The 26,206-nt window shown below is 37.3% G+C and overlaps 2 protein-coding genes across 3 annotated transcripts in view; both read right to left on the minus strand.

The window, feature by feature from the left end:
• Positions 1 to 499: 499 nt before the first annotated feature.
• On the minus strand, positions 500 to 5,932 carry LOC148830489 (G protein-coupled receptor 83-like). Of its 2 annotated transcripts, none has more exons than XM_088920820.1 (2): positions 2,957 to 5,932; positions 500 to 2,377 (listed from the first exon to the last, which is right to left on the minus strand). In XM_088920820.1, the coding sequence occupies exons 1-2, from the start codon at positions 3,061 to 3,063 to the stop codon at positions 1,750 to 1,752; spliced, it is 735 nt and encodes a 244-aa protein (XP_088776946.1). In that variant the 5' UTR covers positions 3,064 to 5,932; the 3' UTR covers positions 500 to 1,749. The 2 variants fall into 2 exon arrangements, with proteins under 2 accessions (XP_088776946.1, XP_088776947.1); XM_088920821.1 differs by having other exon boundaries at positions 500 to 2,396; positions 2,957 to 3,090.
• Positions 5,933 to 8,536: 2,604 nt separating this feature from the next.
• mre11a (MRE11 homolog A, double strand break repair nuclease) overlaps positions 8,537 to 26,206 on the minus strand; it is a 30,046-nt gene continuing 12,376 nt past the window's right edge. The window contains exons 12-20 of the mRNA XM_088922272.1: positions 25,806 to 25,912; positions 22,093 to 22,266; positions 18,838 to 18,897; positions 18,469 to 18,688; positions 16,561 to 16,656; positions 16,114 to 16,175; positions 12,163 to 12,236; positions 10,901 to 10,991; positions 8,537 to 10,534 (exon numbers count right to left, since the gene is read on the minus strand). Of these exons, the coding sequence (XP_088778398.1) occupies positions 10,478 to 10,534; positions 10,901 to 10,991; positions 12,163 to 12,236; positions 16,114 to 16,175; positions 16,561 to 16,656; positions 18,469 to 18,688; positions 18,838 to 18,897; positions 22,093 to 22,266; positions 25,806 to 25,912 (941 nt within the window). The 3' untranslated portion in view covers positions 8,537 to 10,477. The remainder of the gene's footprint in view (positions 10,535 to 10,900; positions 10,992 to 12,162; positions 12,237 to 16,113; positions 16,176 to 16,560; positions 16,657 to 18,468; positions 18,689 to 18,837; positions 18,898 to 22,092; positions 22,267 to 25,805; positions 25,913 to 26,206) is intronic.

Genomic DNA, 26,206 nt, shown 5'->3' on the forward strand with positions numbered 1-26,206 from the left:
GAGAAAGCAAAGATGAATGCCACCTCACAGCCTATGTGGCTTATTCTATATTTATGGAAACTGGATAGTACTTTGATTTGTTATTATATAATGTAATGAAGGATACAACTGTAGTATAAATAATTCAAAAGCAGCTTGGCTGTCAGGCAGAAAAAAAAAATCCTTCTCCATGTTCACTTTCTTTCATTTTCTTTAAGACAAACATAGACCCTACTGACACTCAGCCAGCTAACAGCTTTAAATGGGAAGCAGAGTATATCTGACCATCTTACAGGTTATCTATTTCTTGTTGATATGATAAGCATAAGCATTCTCTTGAAAGAGTATGATTTATTCAAGCAGTTTTACATTAGAGAAGCTAGAAATAGTAAGCACACATCTGTTGGTAAAAGAGTATACACAAGAAAAATGTTGTGTATTCAGAGAACATATACTGTATAGAAACTGCATAAGAAATGCACAATTCAAAGATTTCAGAAAATGAACAACAAGGCAGAAATTCTCACTTGAACAGCTTTATTACAGCTTTTTCCATGAACAACCAAGAGTGCAGAACAAAAAGCCATCACAAAATCTGGGGTGATGTATTACAAGAATAACACTTTGTGTTACAGATTACTGCACACCCAGAGATATCACAAAATGGGTAATAATGTTCAAATACCGCAGGACCTGCTGAAAAACATACAGTATGTCACAAACTAAATACTAGAAATTGTGCTAAAGAAGTCACCCCAAGAGAGCTTTATCTTTATAGCATACCGTGGTTTTCAAAACACAAGAAATATGGCTAATTCGAGACACTGAAAACAAATTCATATGACGGCATTTTGAAAAGAACAGGCAGACTGCTGTTGACCTCCACATACAAAACATAACCTGCAAACAAAAATAAGTCTGAATCCACTCTGCATTGTGTTTTTGTACCTTCTTTAAAAAAAAATAAACACACTGAAAACATCTTTTATCACAAGGAAAATACTGTCTGATAATAATCAGTGTGCACAGAAAATTAAATGCAGTACTGTCGTATGTCAAATATCACATACTGTCACATCAAAGAGCTTCCTTTGTTTGGCAAAAAGTAGTTTACATGTCAGAACATCCACCCATAATGGTTAGTAACATAGCCTGTTAGGTAGCAGTATACAAGAGTGGTGAGGGCTTTTAATTTGGAGGTTTTGGGGTTGTAATCCTAACAGGATACCACAGTGTTTCAGTCAGATTGTTGAAGTGAAATGTCCAGGTGTATAAAAAGATCCAAATCCTCCTTTGGATACAAATACCAGTCAAATTAATAAAAAAAACGCTATTCCTTTTCTGGCTTTAATATACACATAAAGCTGACTGGATGAATAACTTAATACAGTACTGTTTTGCCTAGAAATGAAATATGCCTCGTAAACACTTTTCACGTGAATTCCCATGAATACATTCAGTTTTACGTTCTGTATGTCCTTTAAAATTGTGCTGTACTTTCCAGTGGCAGTTAGGCAAGATCTAAACCTGAGGATAAAGACTTTCCTCTCGCCTTCAACATGGAAACCCGTTTGCAGCATTGATGCAAAAAAAAAAACAACAACCCCAAAACATTTCACCACATTCTTTGGATATATAGAAACTAAACCTCCTCCGGTGATCCTTCTAACCATTCTGAATTCACTGTAGATATTTCAGGACTTTTACTGAGCAGAAAAACGACACAATGGAGCATTAATAAGTAATTTATCAAATGGCCACCTGGTGGGATTAGCTAACTGCTACAATTGGCTCCACGGAGGAAATGTCAGTCTTCGCCGACTGCATGTTGGAGGCGGACCTGAGACTCTGGGACTCTTTGGCCCTGCTGTAGTTGGCGTTGTTCTCCGGCCAGGCGACTCGCTGGCAGGGGGCGGTAGATGGAAGGCTCCTCTTTTGCGCCCCTTCTCGTTTTTTGCAAATGCTCAACAGGTACTTGAGCTCCGATCGGAAGTTCTCGTTCAGCCAGCAGTAAATGAACGGGTTGTAGCACGTACTGCTCATCGCGAACCAGTGAAACGTGAAGTAGAGCGCGTTGCTGCTACGGATGGTCTGGCTGGACAGCAGGACGACGTAACAGTTCAGGGGGAACCAGCACACTGCGAACACCACCACGACCATCATGAGCATTTTGATGGTCTTTTTCTTCTTCTTCTTGTGAGCGAAATACTGTTCCGTTGTCACATCCCCAATAGCATTGCGTCTCCAAAGCCTTTTGGCCACAGTCGTATAGGCAACGGAAATGATCAGCAGAGGTAGCACGTACAGCAGGACGAAAGTGGCCAAGTCCGTGTACTTCCAGTAGAGATCAGAGGGCTCAGGGAAATTGGGAACGCACAGACTGCGGATCATATCCTTGCTATTAAGCCAAAAGAATCCTGAATGAAGGAGTCGCAGCTATTCATGGCAATGACTTTACATCATCATCATCATTATTATTATTGCCAAAAATTTAGAAAGGCAAAAACATCATTACTCACTTTAATAGAAATTGTTTAACCTGTATACATTCTAGTTAAGCTTTGAATTTCCTTGATTTTACGCTGCCTTGAATTGCGAGTTATACATAATATTATCTAAATAATGATCATAGTAATATTTTAGAGCAAATAATACCTGTTACATAGTTTATCATCCAACAACTATAGTTAAGGATATAGAAAATCAAGAGGACGCAGTCTAGATTAAGCTAGAAAATACGTAAATTTAACGAAACGTGCAAAACTTCATTTGTGTTTCAAGTAGTCTTTTCATTCCAATAACCATTTCAGAGCTCTCTTTTTAAAAACGCATGTACTGTATGAGAGAGTTCGGAACAATACAGGGTATCGCCGATCGTGTAGTAATTTACGCAGTTGATTTCAAATACTTTCAGGAGTGCCGCACTGAGATTTTAGCGCTGGTTGCCGTTTTAGTACAACCCGGCAACAACACGTACCTGTAAGCGAACGTGAAGAGGTTTTGGTAGATGGCGTGGGGGAGAGAGAAGCAACTCGCCATGATCCAGATGATCGCGATGTAGACCACCCCGCGCACCGTGGACATTCGGGGCTTCAGGGGGTGCAGTATCACCTGTGACAAAGGATGTGCAACCGCCGTGTGTGAGCACTTAAACACGTACTCAGTTTGCACTTTCGATTTCTGTTTGTTCGCAAACGGTTTTCCCTCGGACAGTATTGTGAGGTGAATTAATTTGCTCGCCACCTGGCTTTAAGATGGGCATCACATTCTGCACTCGTAATTGGTCAAATGAAAATATAGCGCGGTTTCCTTAAGCTTCTGAAAGCTGAACGTTTAACATATTCCAGCTCAGATCTCAGAAAAACTAGCTGCCAAACTAAAGTTTTAATCGCCCCAAGAGTCGAAAAGCGCTTCAATATTGCCCGAACGAGCAGCAAAATGACATTCCAATTAGCACCGCAGAGATTTCAGCAGCATTTGTCGGACATCGTTCAGGGCTTCATCATGTTGTTGGTCTCAGTGCATAGGTGCTCATTTACATAGATAAAATCATGGACTAAGAACACAACATCTTCGAGAGGACGGAATAATAGTTACCTGGTGTCTGTCCATGGCGATCGCTGTCAACGTGAGAGTGGACACGTGCAATGAGCAATACTGAACGAACCTACTTACATGACACATGATTTTCCCGAACACCCAGGTGCTGTTAACAAAGCGAACCTGCAGAAAGAGTCCAAATGTTAGTCACTGACACAAAATGCACATTATAGGGGAACGACGAATATGATCTTCTTTTACCAGAGGTATTAGCAGCCATTTCAAAGTACAAATGATCTGTATCAAATGCTTAAAAAACTAAACAAAACACGCTACGGATTACACATGCATAGATCTTATATCTAATACAGATTGTGGAACGAGAAATTCCCTGAATACGTTTTTCTTTTATGCAAAGTTTCCGACATATCTGTAATTAGCGATTGAAATCAAACCAGTTGCGAAGAAACTGTAATACCTAAAATACTGGAAGACGACTACGTTTACCATTTCGATTTGAGAAAACCACTATAAACATAAAATAAATCATGTCGTCCTTTATGGTCACATCATAAACACAACGCAGAATATTAATTGCAAATCGAGTCCAGCACAGATTCATACCAGAGTGAATGGTGTGTTCAGCAGAGTTATTAATATGTCTGATATTGCAAGGTTCAGAATGAATAAACTTGTAGCAGAATGCATCCTCTTGTTTTTTATCACGACATGACAAACTAGGATGTTTCCGAAAAGGGAAATTACAATAATGAAGGAGTAGGCAACAATCAGAAGAGCTTTGATGGTCGGATTTTGCGATTCTGCTCCGTATTTCTTCTTTCCTATAACATACTGCCAGTCTGCCAGTGTATTGTTGTCCAAAGTAAAGTATCTCGACCTGTTTGCCGCAGCTTCATAAGTTCTCTCAAAAAATGTATCGTTGTAAAATCGTGCCTCGGATTTAGGAAAGGTTTTTGCCAGGTAGGTCAAAGACAACCACATGAATGTGGTCACCATTTCTGCATTTAAATCTAGGGCAGCATCTCAGAGTTAAAATGAGAAAAATCTTGTAAAGCGAATCCCTCTGCGGTTACTGTACAGAGTCCATGTCTCCGTACAGCACTTAAACATGAGTTGAAGTCCACCAGTTTTACTGACTGAGCACGTCTGGGTCCATTTCGCGGTTGTTGCTCTACAACTGTGTCTCTCCCCTTTTGAAAATGTGCGTCTTTCATCCTCTGTACTAGGATGCGCTAACTGAAAACACCATTGGTCTGCAGTTAATCTGATAACGCTGACGTTTCTATTTCTTTTAAAAAAAAAACATACTCTCATTATCATAAAGCAGACAATCAGACTGACAGAGCAAATAAAGAACAGAGTTCGGAAACAAATAGGCTTTCAATATACTGTATAATACACACGTCTCTCTTTAATAGGCTATTATTTTTACAGACAAGAATCAACAGTGCTACGCGAATTGATAAAATAATTTGAGTGATGGTTTTTCCGATTTCTAAATATGTCTCTATGTCTCTGGACTTGTAACAAATATTAAACGTCTTTTATAAAAGTGTTGGAGTGAATGGTTTGAACATTTGTGCATGGGCAGCCCATTACTTGCCTCATAACATTTGCTGATAAACTCGAGAAGGGCTCTAGCTGATTTAAGATTAGACATCTAATATGTATCAAATGAATTATTTTCATTAGTTCTGCAGCTCAAGAGTAATAGGACTTCATTCCAGGCAGACAAAACGATTTTTGTGAACAAGTTATTGAATCCTTAGAACATGGCAAGAACCCAGCAAACTATAACAAGCACCCACAAAGCAGTAATAAAATAGGTAGATTGCAAGAAAAAAGAAATGAGAAAGAAGAGGCCAATTAAATAGATTTGTACAGCTGTCCAGGCCAAGACAGTCCATGTACAGTATCAATCCAATTAAGTCTGGTTGTACTTCTATCTACAGGAACAATTTCTGTAAATTAATATAACATAAGAACAGTATCAGCTTTAATAACATAGCTGGGTAGCGTGTTCCAGACAACCAGAGCCCTTTGTGAAAAGAAGTTCCTCCTGTTCTCATTATGAAGAAATCTAAGGGTATTTGAGAATTGTATCAAGTCTCCTAATAGTCTTCTCTTCTCAGAACTAAAATGGTATAGTTCTTTTAGTCTGTAAATATAGGAAAGTCTTTTGAACTGATTCCAGTGTAAAAATATAGTTTTGTAACAGGGTAACTAAAACTGTACAGATTATCTTAAAATTGACTTTCAATTACAATTTACAATTTTAACATAACACCAATTGATTTAAGTTCTGTCCTTTAACTATATACCTTAACATTCTGTTTACATTTTTTATTGGTTGTATGCATTTTCTAGAGAACAATTTGTTGACTTGGGACTCCCATCTGCAACTCACCCTTACAGTGCTTCAGAGAACAGTCTCGAACAATCACTGGTTATTTCTTTCTTGAGCTTCTGACAGCATCATCACAGATTGAAGTTATGGTGATTGGTGTCAGAACTTCATATCTGCGATGGTGGTGTCTCAGCTCCCAGGCCTTGACTGTATGTTTCTAGGTCTTGCAGGAAATAAGTTCAGAAAACATATTTGGCCATTTTTGATGTTAGTCGATGTTGTCACGATAGACTGCTATGTGCTCCTCATCTCTTTGACAAACTCAAAGAGCTGCCCTGAATGAATTGATTAAAGTACATTTATATAGTACACTACCACCTACTGTAGGTGAGATGTACAGTAATTGATTTGTTGTTTTGGTTAAAGTAATTGTAAAGGTTTACTGTTTGTTTTTCTTTCTAATGCAGTAGTGACTGAAGAGACTTAAAAAGAGTAACTATACATGCTAGACAACTTTGGCCTCCTAAACCTATAAATCTACAATAAAGCATTCAAGTTTATTAAATGAATGAAACACTAAATCCAAATTGACAGTATTGAAGATATTCAAAGATGACCACAACTGCAAGTCAAATGGTATTAACAAAAATAAAAATTTTACTAAAAGGTGTCCTATTCAGAGGTCTACTGTATATAATGTATATTTCGTTATAAGGGAGAAAACTAATTGATTTTTGTGCTTTATACACATTACTAACAATTTAAAAAGCTGTTTTAATCTTAGGGTGGTATGGTGGCACAGTGGTTAGCGTTAGAGCTGAAGCCCTAGGTTTAATTCCAGACCTGGGATGCTATCCACATGGAGTTTGTATGTTTTCTCAGTGTTTACAATGGGTTTCCTCTAGGTACTCCAGTTTCCTTCCACTGTCCAAAAACATACTGCTATGTTGGTAGGTTAATTGGATACTGGGGAAAATAGGCCCTGGTGTGACTGTGCATGTCTGTGGTTCTGGGGCCTTACGATGGGCTGGAATCTCGTCTAGTGTGTATCCCACCTTGCTCCCATTTATTGCCAGGATAGGCTCCAGACCCCCCATGACCTTGAACTAAAGCAGCAGCTAGAAAATGGACTGATATTTTAGCGCACAAATGTGACTTTTATGTACTCTTTTATAAAGTACTTTAACAAAATAGTTAAGACCTACATGTTATGTAAGCAATTAAAAAAGGAAAAAAAAACATGCAATAGGGAATGGCTTCCACATCTGACAATGAAACAAATCCTAAGCGTATGATATTCCTCTCATCTGGCTTTTGAAGTGATGTTTATGTAGCCCATGAAGTTAAATTTCCTCAACCAAAAACATTAAAAATTCTGTTTTTTTTTAAGGAAGAGATACCATTCATAACTGTTTGATAATAAACAATATTTACTTAGTTTCATCCCAGATTAGCTCCTAAAAGTTTTTCAAAATGGGTGAAAAAAAACCTTTGATTTGAAGCCCGTAGGACATACTTCGTGGCAATGATGATGATATTTGAACCAGTATCCGTAATGTTACATTAGCTGTTTTCACTTTTGGTTTCAGATATCTTTTGTTATTCATAATACTTTCATGTAAAAAATGCACCAACATAAGCAACAAGTTATTTTTAAATGGGTGTTTAAGAAAATATTTTGTCCAGTTATTTACCTTGCAGCCTCTGTGATTACCATATGTTTAATAACTTTAAAAAATATTTCAACAATAGCTCTTTGTTCTTTATACATATTAAGTTTGAACACATTACTACAATGTAATGTAAGAAACATTACATTTTATAGTGCCAGGAACAAAAGTGTGAAGTTCATGAAGATAAATTCTTTCATCAATATACAGTTTGAATATTGTCTGTTGCTTTTTTTGGATGATATATTCCGAAAAATCTTAACCTTTTTTCAGAATTTTCAACACTTTATTTCAGTGTTGAAAGACATTTTGTGATGCAGATTAACACATTTGTCTTCTTTTTAAAAAAATACACCCATTTTCTCTAAAATTACAAATACCACACCTGCTAGAAGTCCACCACAATCGTTTCAGTCTGACTTCAGCCTGGAACAGACGTGTTTGAAGTCATCCCTAAATCAGAACTATGGTGACACTAATAATAAAGGTGATACCCAACACTTTCATTCCTGAAATTTCAGTTTGAGGCTAAACAAAGAAAAAATAGATTAAAAGAAAAAGAAAATCTTTTTCTTTCTGAAAACATGTATTGTCACTATTCATATAAAAGATACAGTTTTGAACAAGTAAAATACAGAATGAATGAACAGACCTAATTGCACGTTTGCATTAAGGGGGCTTAATTGAAAGGGTCAGTGAAACAAACCTGTTAAAAAGTAACTAATTGCAGTCGTTCAAGAAGTGAGAAATTAAATTCTAATGGTTTTTCGAATTGTGGTGCTCGCTGTCTGAACAGGGTCAATTAATGAAAGAAACTGGTCGCACATGCTTTTTACTACTGTCTGACTAATTCAACAGCAACCTCAAACACCTGGTCTGTACTGTATCTCTCCACAGCTGGAGTGAAAAAGCTTACAGAATCCTGGCTGTAGTTTAATATTGAACAGGAACTGTTAAGCAAGAAATTACACCGAGTGCCTTTTTGGAGTACAAAAAATCTTTTAATAAACCTGTAAATGCACATATTTTATATAATCATTCTTCTGACAAGGAAGAGTCAATCAATGAAAGTAACAATACCACCCTTTGCAAACAGCCTTAATTACAGCACTCATAACTGGTAAAGAAGGCAGCACAACCACATTCTGCTTTTAAAAAAAGAACAGCTGACAGAAGAAACACTCAACATGCAGAAGGAATGTGGTGTCTTATTTTGAAAATTCTTTGTCATCACTTGAAGAGCATGAAAGCTCTCAGATGACAGCAGAGAGAAGCATCTACCACTAGACTCTATCCACTGAAAACCAACAAAAGGTTTAATTACAGGTGCCAGCCTGCCAAATAGAGAAAGAGACATGGAAACAAAATAATTCTAATGATAAAAACCTTAGGGAAATTATATTTCAGTACTTCAGAAAAGTCACACGAATTACATTGTATATTATTCTTTGTTAACGGATGTCAGTGCTAAAAATTATGCCATTGCTGTAATTTGCAAAGCCCAATGGAATTACTCGAGGGGATCATGCTGAGGAAAAGTCAAGCAAGATGAGTGACTGTGATGCATAATTGTCAGAAAAATGCCTGCTTAATGCCAGTTTTATCTTCCATGCCCCCACTGCAGCTTTGTAAAATATAATTTGCATTTTTTGTTTTTAAAAGAAACTATAACCTTGAAATTGCTGCGTACACGTTACAAGCAGACATTTTCTACAAACGACTTGCGTTATTTTCCAGTTTAAAGCAATAACTGCAAAGCAAAAGTTCACAACATCGGGGTAAGTAGGGGGCTGGAACTAACTGGAAGGTTCTGGGTTCAAATTCCAGGTGAGGCACTACTGTTAAACCCTTGAGCAAGGTACTTCACTTAAATTGCTCCAGTAAAATACTCTGTTATGCAAGAGTCTACAGGTGACAAAAACATTGGCTGAACAAAATAATAACTTTCCCTACCTGCCTTAAGTAGTTGAGCCCAAGCGCCTAATTACCTTCTTCTTTGGCATTGACTTCCCTTGCATGGCTGTTCCTACACTGAAACCAACTCATTTCAGAAAATGAGACAACATTTTTAAGCATTGTTTTAATATAAATATTGTTAACATATTTGCCTTTGTACTTGTTTATTAGGACAACATCATTTCTCTCAAAGACTATGACAAAGTCTTAAGTAATACACTTCAAACAATAAAAGGCAGTAACCTTTAGACTAAGGAGGCTGTGATATTTAGAAGCTCTGATGAATGCACTGATGATATCCATATGCAAAGGTAATAAGCAAACAGTATCTTTACCAAATCCCACAACACAAAAACCTATTGTGCCAATTTATATTAACATACAATGTATCACTCTGTATCTGTAATTAGGTCATATGTGCACCAACTTTCTACTAATTACAAAGTTAATCAGTGTTAGTAGTTGTGTGATGTGATGTCAACAAGAAACTACCGTGAACTGGAAGTCAAATAATTCAGAGGAATGTCAGCCATATTTGATCAATATCAAAGTACCAAACACTCTGATGTAATTAAAATTAAATTTTCTAAGAACCTAAAAGAAGTAGGAAATGTTTTTGAACTTCTACAAGTTAACCAAAGGCTGCTACTTCAGGAGCAAGAACAAATATCTTAGCTAAAAGGGATTAGCTACAGTCTAAATCCTATTTTGAGTTTTACTGGGGAGAGCTCAAGGAACTTAATAAAAGAAACTGAACAGATGGTAGTCGAGAACATGCCTGATACCCCTCACCATGTCCAGCTAGATGCAGTTTTTTCAACTTCATACGTCAACTGTCTCACAACATGAATGACCAGAGACACATGAAGAGTAGAATCTTGGGGAGGGAAATAAAAGACAAACAATTGAACACCAGGTCAGCTATGATGTGGTTCTCCTTGCAGGGCAGGAGGTTTGATGACAGCTATCTCCGGCCTCTGGTGCTGGAGCTGCTAGAGCTCTTGAAGGGGTTGTACTCCTCCTGAAGACAGTGAATAGATGAAAGGGTACACAATTCGGAAGGTTACTGCATTCTTCCATTTGTACAAAATATTTAACTCATAAAGTGTTAGTGAGAGTGATATTATAGGACAGGGTCTATGTTTAGTCCAAGACTTCAGCCTTCCTTTGCCTTTAACTACTTTATTTACTCTCTACTATAGAGAGGCATATAATGAATATTTCATTAGTGGACTGAGAAGTAGTAATAAACACATTTATCCTGATCATGCAATAATTTTTAAAGAAAACATCAGATGCTTTAAATTGGTCAGAATTTAAGTAATTTTCCCGAGTTCTTTAAAAATGGAATTATACACCATGAAAGAGTACATGGGAATCGTCATACCTCATCATCATCATCTTCAAAACACACTCCCCCCAATGACTGGTTCTGAGATCCCCTCCTGCTAGACGACGCTGATGATAGGCTGGAAACTCTGAAGAGAACATACCAGCACATTTCACCAGTAATGACAGAAAGTTATGTTTTCTCTAATTAAAATTGTATATACTGTACATAACACAGTAGCTACACACTAATTTAAACGCACAGCTTTCAGGTACAGGTAAAAAAAGGCACAGCAATTACTGAGCAGGAGTTGAGGCCGGGCCCACAGCTACATTTTAATAAGCTCATACTTAGAATGTGCTCCAAGTGTGTTAGGTCCCTTAACTTTAATCTCACAGAGCATAATACTTTACAAAATGAAAAAAGCTGGTCTCAGAAGCTCACGGAAAACCACCTAATTTCACAAAGGTTAAGACCCCGAACAATATGATACGAGCAGATCCATCTCCACAAATTTTTTTGATATCTGCTACTGTGGAATGAGGGTGTCATTGAGTAAAGACTATTTCCTGTCTTGGTTCACACAATAGCTGTAGCAGATGGGCAGACTTGATTCAAATTATACAGGGAGAAACAGTCCATCAAAAGATGAAAGGTGAGACAGCCCATTTACAGTATGTTTCTGCCAGCCCAAAGCTTCAAAATAGCAATCATTAGACCAGGAGAACACAGCTATATTGAAAATATGTCAGCATGTGCCAATCAAAATGTTTGTTACATAACAACTGTATCTAAATTCATTTTGTCCTCATTACTAGCCTATCCAATACTGTTCTGTTTCTGACTGCAGGTTCATTAGAATGTAAGGCAATCTAATTTCATTTCTGACCTAAAAATATAAATAGACTCAGGATTGCCATTAATTGGAACAATAATTTGGCAGTGCTTTTGGAACTATTAAACACAGACAGATAAGACAATAGCTTTACTGGAAAGAGATGATAAATGTTGTTTGAAGCTTAAGTACTCACAAAGCACTGGGTAACACTTTGAAGATACATCAGAAACATACTCCCTGTGCAGGACAGAAGACTCTGTGAGACTCTGTGTCTCCTTTCTAATTACACTGATCCATTAAAGTGTCTGTATACTACAAAGGCCAATAATGGCCAATAATGAATGAATTAAATGAATAAAAAAAATATTTCAAGCTATGTTATGTGCATTTAATATTAAGGAATTTGATTTATAATAAAATGTGTTAATTGAAATGCCTACAAACTCTTTCATTCAAATAATTTACTACATTAATTACCCACCTCTGACTGGGCTTGGATGGTTGAGCTGGCTTGGAAAAAGACACATCTTCATCTGAGTCATCATCAATTACAATCTGGAAAATAAAAACTTATGTCACTTATGCATAGGAAACAATGCAGACAGGTAACAAATGTCCCCTTACTGTCTCACACGTTGATAGTGTTCTTCAACTTGAGTTTATGTCCCTTAAAATACCTAGCTTGTTATTGTGATTTTTCACCCTTTCTGAAATACATGATGATATATGAATGACAAATAACTCTTTCTTTGAGGTCGCACCACTCAGAACAGCCATTCTAAAGACAGTGTCACTCTGGAGATAGTGGGACGATTTGTGATTTGACTTTACCAGGATCTTCACAGTACCATAATAATGTATAAGAGGTACTAAAGGGTCCTGTAATTGAATTTTCACAGAATCTTATTTAGAACCACCTTCTCTAAATAATAAAACCTTTCCCACTGAAAGACAGTCCAAATGGTTATCAATTTCAAACACTTATTTGTCCTCTCAAAAGCCCAATGCTCCGGTTTTGAAGCAGAAATCAATCAAAATGAAAGGCAGAATGAACAGCAGCCTACAAAATACCAGGTGAAAGCTCTTTACTCTGCAACCATGCTTATAACCCCACACCTACTTACTAGCAGAATTCTACACAATGTCACTAATGCCAAGCATTGGCACTTGGGGCAATATGAGCCAACACGCTCCTCTCATTAAAGAAGATATAACAATTTCCCTAGTTTAACCACTTATCAGTGGTCAATGTTTATTACCCACCCTGCTTAATAAAATAAAAAATGAATTTAACCAGAGTTCAACCTGTTATACTGAGAGGCATATGACATTGAAGTATTGTATTGGACTTAGGCCTGGGTCTAATAATAACCCTTTTATTATATACAAAGCTCCTCTATTCAGTCAGAATGTGCGTTGTGAGAAGAAAAGAGCACAAGGCTAAATTATTTTCTATATTTTGTATTCAAAAATATATATTTAAAATAGTTTTTTGTCTTCTGAGCTTGAAAGCCTCCCACTCCACACATGTGTAAGACATATGACTGCATATTCAGTACATTTTTAAAGCAGTATTCTACTAAATATTTATTTAGATAGGTCTAATGCTAGCTCTCTTCCACAAGAAATGGAAAACCACAAAATCTAATTTAAATTTCTAAGTATTTTACAGTAAAGACACTATTTTTCAGACAAAATCATATTATGAAATTTATAATTGCTTTAGATACAAAAAGCTACATAAATACGAATCCTATAATCACAACTGAAATGAAGCATGACTCTTAAATACTGTAGCAAATGTTCAACACTGTGACACCAGGTTCCACTTCAAGCCTCCTAAGCGGACAGCCTCACTATCAGCATTAGTGGAATCATAGCAGCATTCTTAAGCCTCTCTTCTGTCACTTTCACATCAATTTAGATTTAATACTCACACTTCTAATACCTCAGAATGATAGAGGCTGACGTGTTGCATAACTGTATTGAGCACAATGAAATCTATGCAGCACATCAGACATTACAGAGGAACTCAAATCCTTAACTTTCTTGTATTAGTTATCAGACAATCCTCGAGTCCAGGTTACTTCTGAGGATACTCCCGTGTTGAAATCTCCTGAGAGCACCTCCGTTACAGCAGAACAAAATCTGTTTCATTTCCTGCACTGAGGTTCTGTTACATCATGTCATCTTGAAAGGTGCATTTCTAAAGTCTCCAAAGCTTTCTTTAAAATGTAAATGTCATAGGAACAGATCAATTCTGAAGCAGATGAAAAGTAAATGACCCTTGACTTCTGTTATTTAGAATCTTTAATGTGACTCAAAAAGCAAATATTGTATGTAATGCAGGAGTAATTATTAATTACTGCCCCTACAGTATGCCTGAAGTCACATTTTTATTGCACTCCTTAGCAAATACATTTGGGCAGGGCAAATTCACTGAATATTAGTTAGGGAAAGCAGAATCTGGGGAGAAATCTTTAACTATAAGAATAGGCAAAGTACTGTGCATGCTTGATTAGTCAACCAGGGGTCCCTGTGACTTGCTGGGAGCTTTGTGGCTAACAGTGATGAAAGATGAGCTACTGGTCCAGTCAGAACTCGATCTCCTGTCTGGTGTTTTGAAACTACAGGAGGGCATGAGAAAGAGCTAGTTTGTGTGTCTTGTTGTATAAAGATTGCTACTGCAGCTTAAGAAATACTTTTCAAAATAAAGTTCAAATGAGTTTGGGAATATATGAAATACCTTTTAAAGTAGAGCAGTGCAGCATAAGCAGAGAATATGAGCACAGCATAATCCTTTAACTAATTTTCTTCTGCAGGGTGTTTTTTATCAATGCAGGAAGGCAAAAAATAAAATACTTAATCCTCAATGTGAGAGACGTTAGGGGATCTCATAAGCTTCTTTTGTGTTCCTTTGTTGAATGGGGAAATCATAATCCATTGATAAATCTGCTTTACATCCATGGAACACAAACTGCCTGTTGGGGATCTGTCCCTACATCACTTTCCACTCTTCACTGACTGACTGTTCCCATTGTGCAAAAGTACATCCTCTCCATGTTTAGTGATGACTAGATTTCATCAGAGAGTGGGACTTTTTCAGTGATCCGTCTGATAAAAAAAGGTTCAGACAAAGAAGATGGTGCTGCACTCAGTGCACTGATAACTTCTGGAAATCAGAGCAAACTCTGAGTACTAAGACAGCCCCCATTGCACAGGTTTTGCCATATGAAGATGGCAACAAATGAAAATCTCATTCAATTCATTCTGGCATGGTGGGTTAATTGATTAGTACTTCAATTCTGGGCACTTAGCTTTGAGTGAGCCTGCTGCAAAGACCAATGTGTCCTCAGGAAATTATCCCACCTACAATGTGGCTCACTGGGAACACAGCACTTCATGTCACAGATGTGGGCTTTAGCTCATCGGTAGAGGTGAAGGTGCAACTCGTGGAAAATAATTTGTTTTTAAAATCCAGTTTTTCAGTGGATGCGGTATTCTAAGCTCGTGCAGCTTTTCCAGAACAGCATGCACACAGTCATTAATATATTCAGCATGATATTTAATTTCATTGCCGCCGCTAAGGTTACTCTCTACTGTGAGACTTGGAATGCATTTAACAGAATCAATTTCCAGCAGCCCTTGCTAGACAAATCAAGGGAAAGTAAAGTTATGAATTGTCAACGATTATTACATCAGTAACCCATGCACCATAAAGAATTTCGACACATCAGAATAAGCTCTTTACAGCGCAGATAAATGAAAGTGACAAGAGTCGACAATGAGACGCGAATTTCATTAGCATTACTGAACAACTGAGGCTAGAATGAAAAGATCCTATAACTCATTGGGAAAAGGAAATAAGTGAAGATTCTTACACATTAACAACCTTGCCTATAATAATATCTTGAGCATTTCTGCAGAAAATATCGATTTCTACAGAAATTATTCATATATAAATAATCTACAGTGTATTGTATTAACAAGAACATTACCAATGGCAGCTCATTCATTATGAAAGAACTTTCCTCATTTAAGAATCAGAGCCCTACATAAATAAAGGAAATCTATCAGAATAAGCAGAAGAATTCCACTAGCAAAGCTGTGCTTTGAAAAATAAAGATCTTCATATGTTACTTTAGCAGTTGTTATAGCTCGTTTTTTGTTTTTTAACTGGGATGTCTCTTTTAGATTTTCGCAAAGGGTTTACAAAAACAATTTTAAATATTTGTGTTTAAAAACATTCAGGTAGAGCCAACGGCTTTCTATATTCTACATTTTGTGTGAACACTGCAAAGACAAATCTGTTTCTGTGTTGAGCATACTGTAAATCAGGCAAACAGTACATAAAATTAAAACTCAATCCTTAAATGTGCCATGTAAAACAGACAGCATACACTGACATTATGAATGATCATTTAAAACACACCTCTTCCGATAGTTTTTTGGGAGCTGAACTTCTAGAAGGTCTTTGGGAACGGGAAAGGAAAGCTGCAGGTAAAAGAAACAAGAAACCAAAAACTTTCTTTAGATGAGTAGATTTCACTGGCAACCCAACTCAACAAGCCTGTGGGACTCACATAATATCATACCCACTCATTGATTAAATAAAAACGAAAAACAACTACGGGATTCACACACAAGAAGATTTTTATGCAATGAAGTGCAATTTATCCCATGATGTGTCTAGATGAGCTACCTTTTACATGAGAACCATTTGTGTATGTCACCTTAAATCACTCAAATGTACATAGACATATTAACACCAACAAAAGGAGCCCATGGCTCCATGATTATCTATTTTTCTCATATAAAATGGAAACTTTCTGAAACAGAAGTTGAAAACTCAAAATCCAGGAGACTGGACGGAACTCACCATCCATGATTGACATGTTCTTAGTGGGGCTGATGACGGGGTTCTTGAATGAACGTCCTCGGCCAGAAGTTTTTGGTTCAGACTGAACCCCAGCTCCTTAATGGAATGAATTGAGACAGTGTTCATAATCATGACCTTATTGGTACTGTTCAGTTATGATCACAACTTTTCCAGTGTATATTTCACTTCTCTTGCTACTAAGATGTAACCAAAGCTTCGTAGACTGCACTGTTTTAACATACAGCAGAATTAAAGTACAAACTGTGTTACATAATAAATTATTTTGCTTTTTTAAACCTCGTATGCTCTACTACGTAACAATCAATTTTATTTATGTACTGCTCTCTTAAATGTTTCTGTAGCACTAAAATGCCTTAAAACACCTGTGACATTTTCAGTGATAAAATAGGAAATGTCAGACAGCTGTCGGCTTTCACTGCATGTTTTCATTGGTATGCAATGTAATACAGTTCAGCAAAAGTGTACTAGCAGACTGAAATTTGATTCATCAGCCAGTATGGTCTTCTTGGAAACATTCAGTACCTGTTTTATTACAGTTCAGTATTCCCAATGCTACCTGAGACCTTTGACTCCTCAAAACAAAGAGGGATGAAACATAAGAATAAATGCCTATCTAAAATAAAATAATGCAGAGACCAAACAAAATATAATGTACCAATGACAGTCTTATTATAATTTCCAACTAGAACTTAGGGAAATTATCAGAAGAACAGCATGAAAAAGCATTGTCTTCAAGACAGATGTCACCTAAAGTACAACAGCACTGTAGTCTCAGTCTGAAGTACATCAGCTCAAGGCTCCTGCATTTCACTGTGTCTGTCACTGCAATTGACATGAACTTTCTTCTGCATCCAGAAAAGTAACTAAAAATAATTTCAAACTATTGATTTGGACACAGACTAACTTTAAGCTTGTTTTTATGTTAATGTCTTGTATCTTAGAGTCAGGAATAGTAAAAGCCTAAGGCAACCTGCAACATAAAATGGAATGTTGAACTGAACCCTCTGCTATGAAAGATTTGCTATATTTGCTTGGCTTCAACTGGCTGTCGAAATTTAATTTTTAATGTGCACTTCCCTGACTGTGATTGAATAACATGAGCAAAGACAATTAGTGTCACTTTTGGAACGAAGGGCAAAAGAGGTCTGGAAAAAACAGTTGAATTATTAAATATTACCAGTCAAAGTACAAATTCCAAGAATGAAGGAAGAGCTTATCGAATTATCCTACAAAGAAATTTTATGTATGTACAGTAGATATTAAGTGCTAACATTTTATGCTACTAAACATCATAACCCTTCATATTGCAGAAGTTACGGTAAGTAATAGGATGCTGTACGCTTCATTTTAAGGAGGAGACTTCTTAATGACAGTGGCACTTAAAGCTTTTGTTTCTTGCCTTTAGGTGAAACAGACAGAGCTAGATTTCTTTTCGGTGCTCTCAAAAAGCTACATCTGACATTTTAAAAAGTAAAGCTTGATTTTGTTTGGGAAATATTATATTAAGAAAAAGGGATATTGTTTTCAAAGACTGCTGGGTATATTAGTGCTTTGGGATAAAAATCACTATATGAATGCAAGAAAGGAGAAGAACAATAATAATTATGAAATACAGTTTAGGAGTTTGCTTTAGATTCAGGGATATAGGACCAAAAGAGAATTTTAGAGGTTATTTTTCTACGGAAGATGTTTTGTAAGATTGACTTAACATGGGAACTACAGTTGAGAGCATTACAAAATCATTCTTACAGAAACTGGACTGCAAAGACAACAAATTGAGCAGTGGATCCATGATTAAAAAGTCTAGAATACAACCGACGTAGCATCTTTTGAAGATCTACTCATAAACATTCAGCATATTCAAGAATCTGTGTGTGTGTCACTGACCTCTCCCTCTTCTTGAGGTTCCTCTGGTGGCTGAACTCTGATCCTTAGCACCTCGTGCACGACCTCTCCCCCTGCCACGGGATGGGGGAGGAGGTGGGGAGATGCTGTCATCAGAGTCTTGGCCAGTGGGGTCTCCGAACAGTTCCATCTCGTCATCCAGGAATGTGGACATGGACGGCCTCTCTTCCCGAGTGCGGTGTGCTTTAGCCCTACTAATAGCCTGGACAAAGGGGAAATGGATTAGCTTTCAGAAGGGGCTAGTACATCCAAATTAAAGCAACAGTTCATTTAAAAGCACAAGGATCACTTCCCTCGAATTCACCATATCACACAAGGTCCTAGAGTGTAAATTGGGACATGGTCGCTCACCTCTTGCACTTCCTCGTCCTCCTCGGCAGTATTCTTCTTTGATTCTCTCAAACAGCGAATCTGCAGGTGAAAAACACATAATACACACAAGCGAGAAAAAGGTTAAGCACATTACGTTGTTGGGCCTTAAACAATTGTAATGAGGTGGTCAGAATCTAAAATAATATGATTTTTTGTACTTTAAATGACAGTAATTGGAACAGAAAATGTGAATTACTGATTTGTAGTTCTGTGAATGCCAATGCAAAAGCTGTCAGTTCCGGTGCAGATGTGTATATATGCATTATGAATTTGTTCTACTTTTAAATTGCTTCTACCTGCGAGAACATATGCTGTGCGCTCCAGTATATTGATTAAACAAGTGCGTGAGCACTACACGACCTGAGCAAGGTTTTCAGCTCTAGCAGTCTTACTCAGAGGCTGCAGGCACAGCAAAGAGTCAGGAAGAGTGGTTTCAGTAGTTCCGCAGTGCACAATGCACTACGTTACTGAATGTCATTTACCTCACCAATGTCAGGTTATACTTTTGCGCCTGTTAAGTCAGAAACACGTTAGAAACACACTTTGAATCCTTTGTGTTGTCATGTTGGTGTCACAGCACAAGAAAGACAGCTCTCATGTCATAGAACCTTTAAACACAATAACATGAAGTTACATGATATGTAACTGTAGACTAATCTGTTCTTACTACACTATCTGACGTGTGACATACTGGTGAAGTTCACAGGCTGCCGCATCAGTTGTTTATTAAAATAAAAACATTTTTATAAAGTGCTATGTTTCTAAGATTATGCTTTATCCATACAAAAGTAAAAATCCCTTCTCTCACCCAGCAAATGATGTATCATTTTTTTTTATCTAGGTTTTCTCATTCATATTGTACAAGGAAAAAAAAAGTTTAATCACTGAATCAGAACCTAAGGCACATAAAGAAGACTGAGCTTAGTAAACACTTGAGCTATTATAAGGCTCAGACATGTCAATCCATCACAGTAATCCACACAACAATAAAGCATAATATTCTTAGATGATTTGGGATTAATGAATATAGACTAAGGATGAAAACAGACTGAAGAGCTTATTGAGTTATATCTTATTATAAAAATCTGTTATCAATGTTTCCTCTTCACATCCTTATATAACACAAGACCTGCTACTTACTTAGATGACATCTTTAGATATCATTCAGTTACATTCCACGATTTAAAACATTTCCTTAACAAGCATAATATCTTGGAAAGAGGTTAAAAAGTCCAAAACCTTACATAACTTAAATAGTATCATAAAAATGTTTTATAAACTTAGCCTGAGACTGACTCTTGAAACCATTTAGCATAGCTTTGGGCAAATATGCATGAAAAGGTAGATCCAGCTCTTCAATTTCAGTATGTTGAGCTAAGAAAATTTATTTAGCAAACTCACTCCTGCAACAGCTTTTGCTGTTTTCTCACACAAAATGTTATTTTGTACCATGCAAAGAATAGAGTATACTGTATTTGTGGGGATTTAAAATAATCTTACAATAAGCAAGACAACTAGTCTGTTATCAGTTCATTATAACACTTTGTACACCCTGACTTCACAAGTTCTTTAATATCTGAAAATAACAATATTGTATCACATTCTGCTGCTGTAATTTTAAATTGGAACCAAATGCGTAAGAATAAGTGTAAAAAACACAAGTCTCTGACACAATATTAAGATAATTTAACTTTTATGAAAAGCTAGCAACTAATAGCTGGTTAATATAATTTAGCTACTTTTATAACTCAGAAATTGGTTAAATTGTTTCATTTTTTCTTCACATGTTCAACTCTTTGTACCTCCCACAGTGTTTTCCTTCAATGGAAACTATTAATGTAATAACTTAATGTATTTTATTGTGCCATTTACAGAGGAAGAAAGGCAGCTCAGTGCTGGCTCGTAATATGAATGTGATACGGCACTGCTAGTGTTCCTGCTGCCACAGAGAGAGTACTGATCCCTCTGGGCAAAATACAGTGAAGGGTTCTGAATTAATTCAAGCCAGGACAACTGTATCTGACATTTCCTTACAGACTGTCCACCTAGGTGCCCTGCTCCTTCAGGCCACAGTCCTGTATCATCTGCTGCTCTCACTTCTGTCTTCTTTGTTACCTTGGCAACGCGTGACAAAGTAAGAAAGGAAAAGGCATCTGGGCTAACACATGGGTTCTGGGCATTAATAGAAGATTGGCGCAGAGAGAATCAAACAGAGTTACTAATGTATGATGCTACCCCCTCTCAAAGCCAGCACTTCACCAAAGACAAGTGCGACAAATGGAAGATGACAAAGACTGTACAAAAATGGATATCCTTTAAGAATCTCAAATTGATAAAAAAAGCACCTTGCAACTACTAGACTTCACCCCAGAACTTTTAAACTATTTAATTTCCTTAAGTCAAAAGTTATTTTAGATCAAAAATTGGAATTTCCAGGGGAAAAAGAAGGTATCAGTACTGTAAATATACTGTACTGTATGTGTGGTTGTGTGTGTTGGCAGTCTGGCCCATGTGAGGCTGGGGCTCAGTGCCAAAGAGGCCACCGGTACCGTCCATGACGCTTGTGGCGTTTCATGGTTGGTAGACCAGAGAGCAAAAACATTTGCTGGGGCTTCGAGTCATTATGTTTGTAAAGTTTGTGCCTGCATTTTTGCATTTATCAACTATATAGTCAGAGCTCAGACAGAGTTATGTCTTATTTTGTAATTTCTGTAATGTCTTTTGGCTCAATGATAAGAATGCCACAATAACACAGCCAGGAACACCCTCGATTTATGTTTGCATACATGTAATGTGGTTTAAGTGTGAAGTTCCCTGAAGTCACACCGCCAGGAGCATAACAAGGGTAATACAGGAAACAGCAGAAATGTCACATGACTCTCACAATGGAAATTTTTTAATTACCTAAAGGTTGGTTTTGAAGTTGGCCAAATGTGGAAGTTTTTCCTTTAATAATACTTAATAGTGTGTTTAGTCATAAAGGATTCCAAAGTGCTTTACATAACAGAGAGGACCCTTATCTTTCACAAATGTAGTGCAGCACCCACCTGGGTGACACTTGACAGCCGTAATACATCAACAGCCCCACTAAACAGCAGATAGGGAAGTGAATAATTGTTTCACCGAATTAATTAAGTGGGATTTTTGGGAAGAACAGACGTTACAAATATAGCTCCATGAACAAAAAAATTAATTAAAGCATTAGCGACGAAACAAGCAAGTGAGTTCACCGACCTCCTCATCAATCTTTTCCTCCACGGCCTCCACCTGGCGTTCCTTCAGGAGGCGCTGCGTTTTCTCCAGTTGGAAGTTGACCAGCTCCTCGATGGCATCCTTCTCCTCTTTGTCCACAAACTCCTGGACTGCTTTGCCCATCCCCTGCTCTGTCAGCAGTGAGAGCTGCACATTCTAGAATAAACCAATTTTACACAGCCAAAGAGTTAGGCAAAGAGCTAGCTGGGCAATTCTGGTCCTGTAGAGCCAGTACGTCAGCAGGTTTTTATTTTAACTCATCTCTTTACAACTAAATCAGCACAACTTCTCCTAAACTGACCAAAACTGCCCTCCCATACACTAGGCAATAAGAATCTGAAACTTTTGTTACCCACAGACCCAAGAGGACTACTGACATTAGAGTAGTCCTCTTGGACATGGAGACGTTAAATAGCTAAACTAACCTACAAACAATTCAGCCACAGATTCAAAGATGGAAAGTGGAGGTAGGGGTTGCTGGTCAGGATATGGGAGACGTTGAGATACTCTGAAAGAGTACAGGAGTCAAACACAAAACATTGAACAGCAGAAAAAGGGAACAAGGGAAGGCTGAAAGAAAGAATGGGTATGAGTTGTGGTCCCAAATGAAAAATAAACTCATCTTGAGCCCATGATGAACCTGGGCTGGGGGTGAAATTCAATAACCTGGGCAATTACCTGGTGGCCAAAGTACCCACTTAAACCAGCTGGACTTTATGGAACTGTCTATGAGCTGAAAAGTGAGGATCTGTTGCGATGCCAGTTTTGGTTCACAAACGACTGGACACTGGCAGCAGAGATTGGCTACTGAGATGCTGAATGTCACATCTCTGGCAGGGAATATGCTGGAGCAGGTGGAAGAGGTATAAATGTGCCTATTAGATATTATCAATCTCACTTCCCAAACAAGGGTGGTCTCTTTCATATATAAAGAAGCCTTCTTAGATCAACCCTGAGAGTATGGAGTCCCAGTGCCACTTTTGCATGCTATCTACTGCAGGTGTTTTAATCTCTGTGAGTGAGAGCTGTGTCCAAATTCTTATCATGAAGTCGAGTTCAATCAAAATGAGCAGTATTGGCCAAGGGTGTATTTTGGCTCCACGGTTTCTGATTTTCATGGGCAAGACACCAAGGTATGAATGAGGTAAACAAAGGAATGGGTAAAGGTTTATTCCATGCTGAAAGGAAAAGAAAAGAGGCACAGTGTTTTGGCTGTGAAGCCTCCTTTGCAGCAACCTACACATGCTGACACAGTTCCCTACTCAAAGGACTGAGGCATGGAAGAGTATCACTGGTGGCTTGGTGGTGACATCTCTGCTATTTCTAGGCCCTCTCCCAGAGAAAAGAGGATCCTTAAAGGAGGAGTTGAAGTATCTTGTGTTTTTGCTCTCAAAGTGATGCCAAGCAGGAATGTGAGATTGAGCAGCAGAATGGTACAGTATCAGTAGTGTTGTAGGCATTGTTCCACCCCGTGGTAGTGAAGGAGGAACCCAGATTTCAGACAAAACTCTTGTTTTACAGACTGATCTTTCTCTCCATTCTCAGCTACGGTCAAACAATGGGCAATGACTGAAAGGTCAAGATTACAGATACAAGACATGAGGTTTCTGTGCAGGCTGTTGGGTTTACTCTCCAGGAAAGGGTGTGAAAATCTTAGAATAAAGCTACTATGCTCCTGAATTGGGAGGAGCCAGTTGAGGTGACTCAGTCGCCTGGTACGATGCATTGAAAATGAGGTTAGTGTGCTCTGTGATTCTACTGCCTGCCGAGTACCACATATGACATCTGGGCTTAACTTTCTGCCTTGTCCTTTTTTTCCTTCGAGTTTCAACGCATTTGCCAATGTTAAATTACAAAACCAATACTTGATAGTGGGTTCCCAGTGGATTAAGAGAAGGAGCCCAAGTCAATCAAAATGCACCACTGGGTACTGGGTTTGCAATTTGCAAAAAAATAATTGAACATGTTAAAATTATACAGGTGCTGCGATAGGGGTATTTATGCAACTTTGAATGCAAAGCTATTCACAATTAAGTGAAAATTAATTGAGGTTTGGCATGATTAATCAGATTAATTCAAACTGCCAATAGTGGATGCATAATTTGAAAACACCTGTTTGTCGCAGAATAAAGAAACCGTGCTCGCAAACTTAATTTCAAAGGACTGTTTTCCATTCATGCTGCTCTTCGTTAATATTCACCACTGACAATTTCATTCTTGTTCTGTCCTGAGATAAACTCCTCATGTACTGTTGCACTAACACATCACATATCAATATGCAAAAAAGGAACCAATTCAAATTGGTCGTTCTGAAAGCTCTACATCATCCTGCTCTCAAGGGGCTTCGTAGTATTAAGTGCTCCTCCAATAGCTGAAGGACTCAAATATCACTGAGGAAAATGTCATGTGTCATTATGAAACAAGTAGGAACAGTAAATAAACAGTTTTGTAGGCAGACAAAGAACATTTTAGAATAACAAAGGAAACACGAATTTGAAGACAAAAGTCACTCCCAAGTCAAAGTATATTAAAATGCTATATTGTGACCAAAACAAACAATATTGTAAAATGTCTGAGAATTATACTTCTGGACTTTCCTTTATAAGTCTAAGAATAAAACTGAAGTTTTATTTTTATTAAGACACAATGTTTTCTTCCCACCTAATTAAAAAAATTCCCTTTGATACCTGAACACACAGCCCTGATGTTCCACAGTGCAACTCTTGCCACTTACAAGTTAATTATAGCTAGATTTGGTATAGAGATGTTTATGCTGAAATTATATAAACATTATACTGGCATATTCAACTGGTGTGACTTACATAGCTTAATAAATGGACTGCTTAAAAATAAAATGAAAATGTATGAAGCAGAAGTGCAATATATTTCCCCATTCCATATTCAGTTTTTTAAATCTCTAGAAGCCAGCAGTTTTAAACTGGAGGAACTTCAATCAAGTTTTGACATCAGTGAAGATTTAACGGGATTACATTTTGAAAGTGTCATGGAAATTTAATTCAGAATAGGACAGCAACAATATTTCACACACACACTGCCAAAGTGGCATCAAACTGTGTTTATTTGTACCCCTGGCTAAAAGTACTTTTCAATTCATGATACAACACATTGTTAAATAATGCAGGATTGTCAAACGGTTTTGAAGATTTTGACTGAAGGCCACCTACTGGGTGTTTTGAGGAGCACTGAAAGAGGAATATTTGGCTTTTCTGTTGCTATATCACTAAAGAAACTTAGGCATGTTCCATTTGTTCTGACCCTTCTGTCAAAATTGACAAGGTCTATTCTAAATACACTTTAACTCAATAAGCATGCTGTATATCATCTTCATGTTCCATTTTATAAACTCAAGACTGTGCAATGTGAAACGTTAGGTCATGAATAAAAAAACATATAGAAAATAATATACTCAGTAAGAGAGAAAAGAGTCTTTTTTAACATATCCAATATACATTAACATCCAAACTAAGGATGTGTTTACAAAAACTTTTAAAAGGCAGACAGTAGCCTCTAATGTTCTAGATCAAGAGTGCCCAGTCCTGGTTCTAGAGTATTGGTCTGTTTCTAGGTTTTCATTCCAAACCAGCTCAGCAAGTAAATATCACCTTTCATTAGTGCTTTGAAGAGACTGGCATGAGCACAGTATATATTCTGCCTGTTTCTTTTCTCATACTCACTCTCTCTGCTGTTTCAAGGTACTGTTTCACCAAGTCTTCCACTCTCAGCTGCATTACTTCCGAAGAGGTCCTGCTCACAAGCTGGTCAAAGTTTATATTCTCATCTCCTTGAAAAATCAAGAAAAATACAAGAATCATTCACTGTAAAAGAATAAAACTTCTAACCATGGTGCTTTGGAGATCTAAATTGAGTTTTGCAGCCTCCAAAATAAAGAAATACAAGTTTAAAACAGTTCACAACAGTTAGTTTTCTTTCCAAAAAGATGTGCCTTTAACTATACTTGAGGGAATATTGTACTGAGTCTTTCAGAATGTCTTTATTAAGATGGGTTGTACCCAGGGGACTGACTATATTAATTAATTGCAGTGTATTGTTAAACTGCATTCTAGAACAAACACTG

The sequence above is a fragment of the Atractosteus spatula genome, chromosome 7 (assembly GCF_055471065.1).
Source record: "Atractosteus spatula isolate fAtrSpa1 chromosome 7, fAtrSpa1.hap1, whole genome shotgun sequence".
Classification (NCBI taxonomy): Eukaryota; Metazoa; Chordata; class Actinopteri; order Semionotiformes; family Lepisosteidae; genus Atractosteus; species Atractosteus spatula.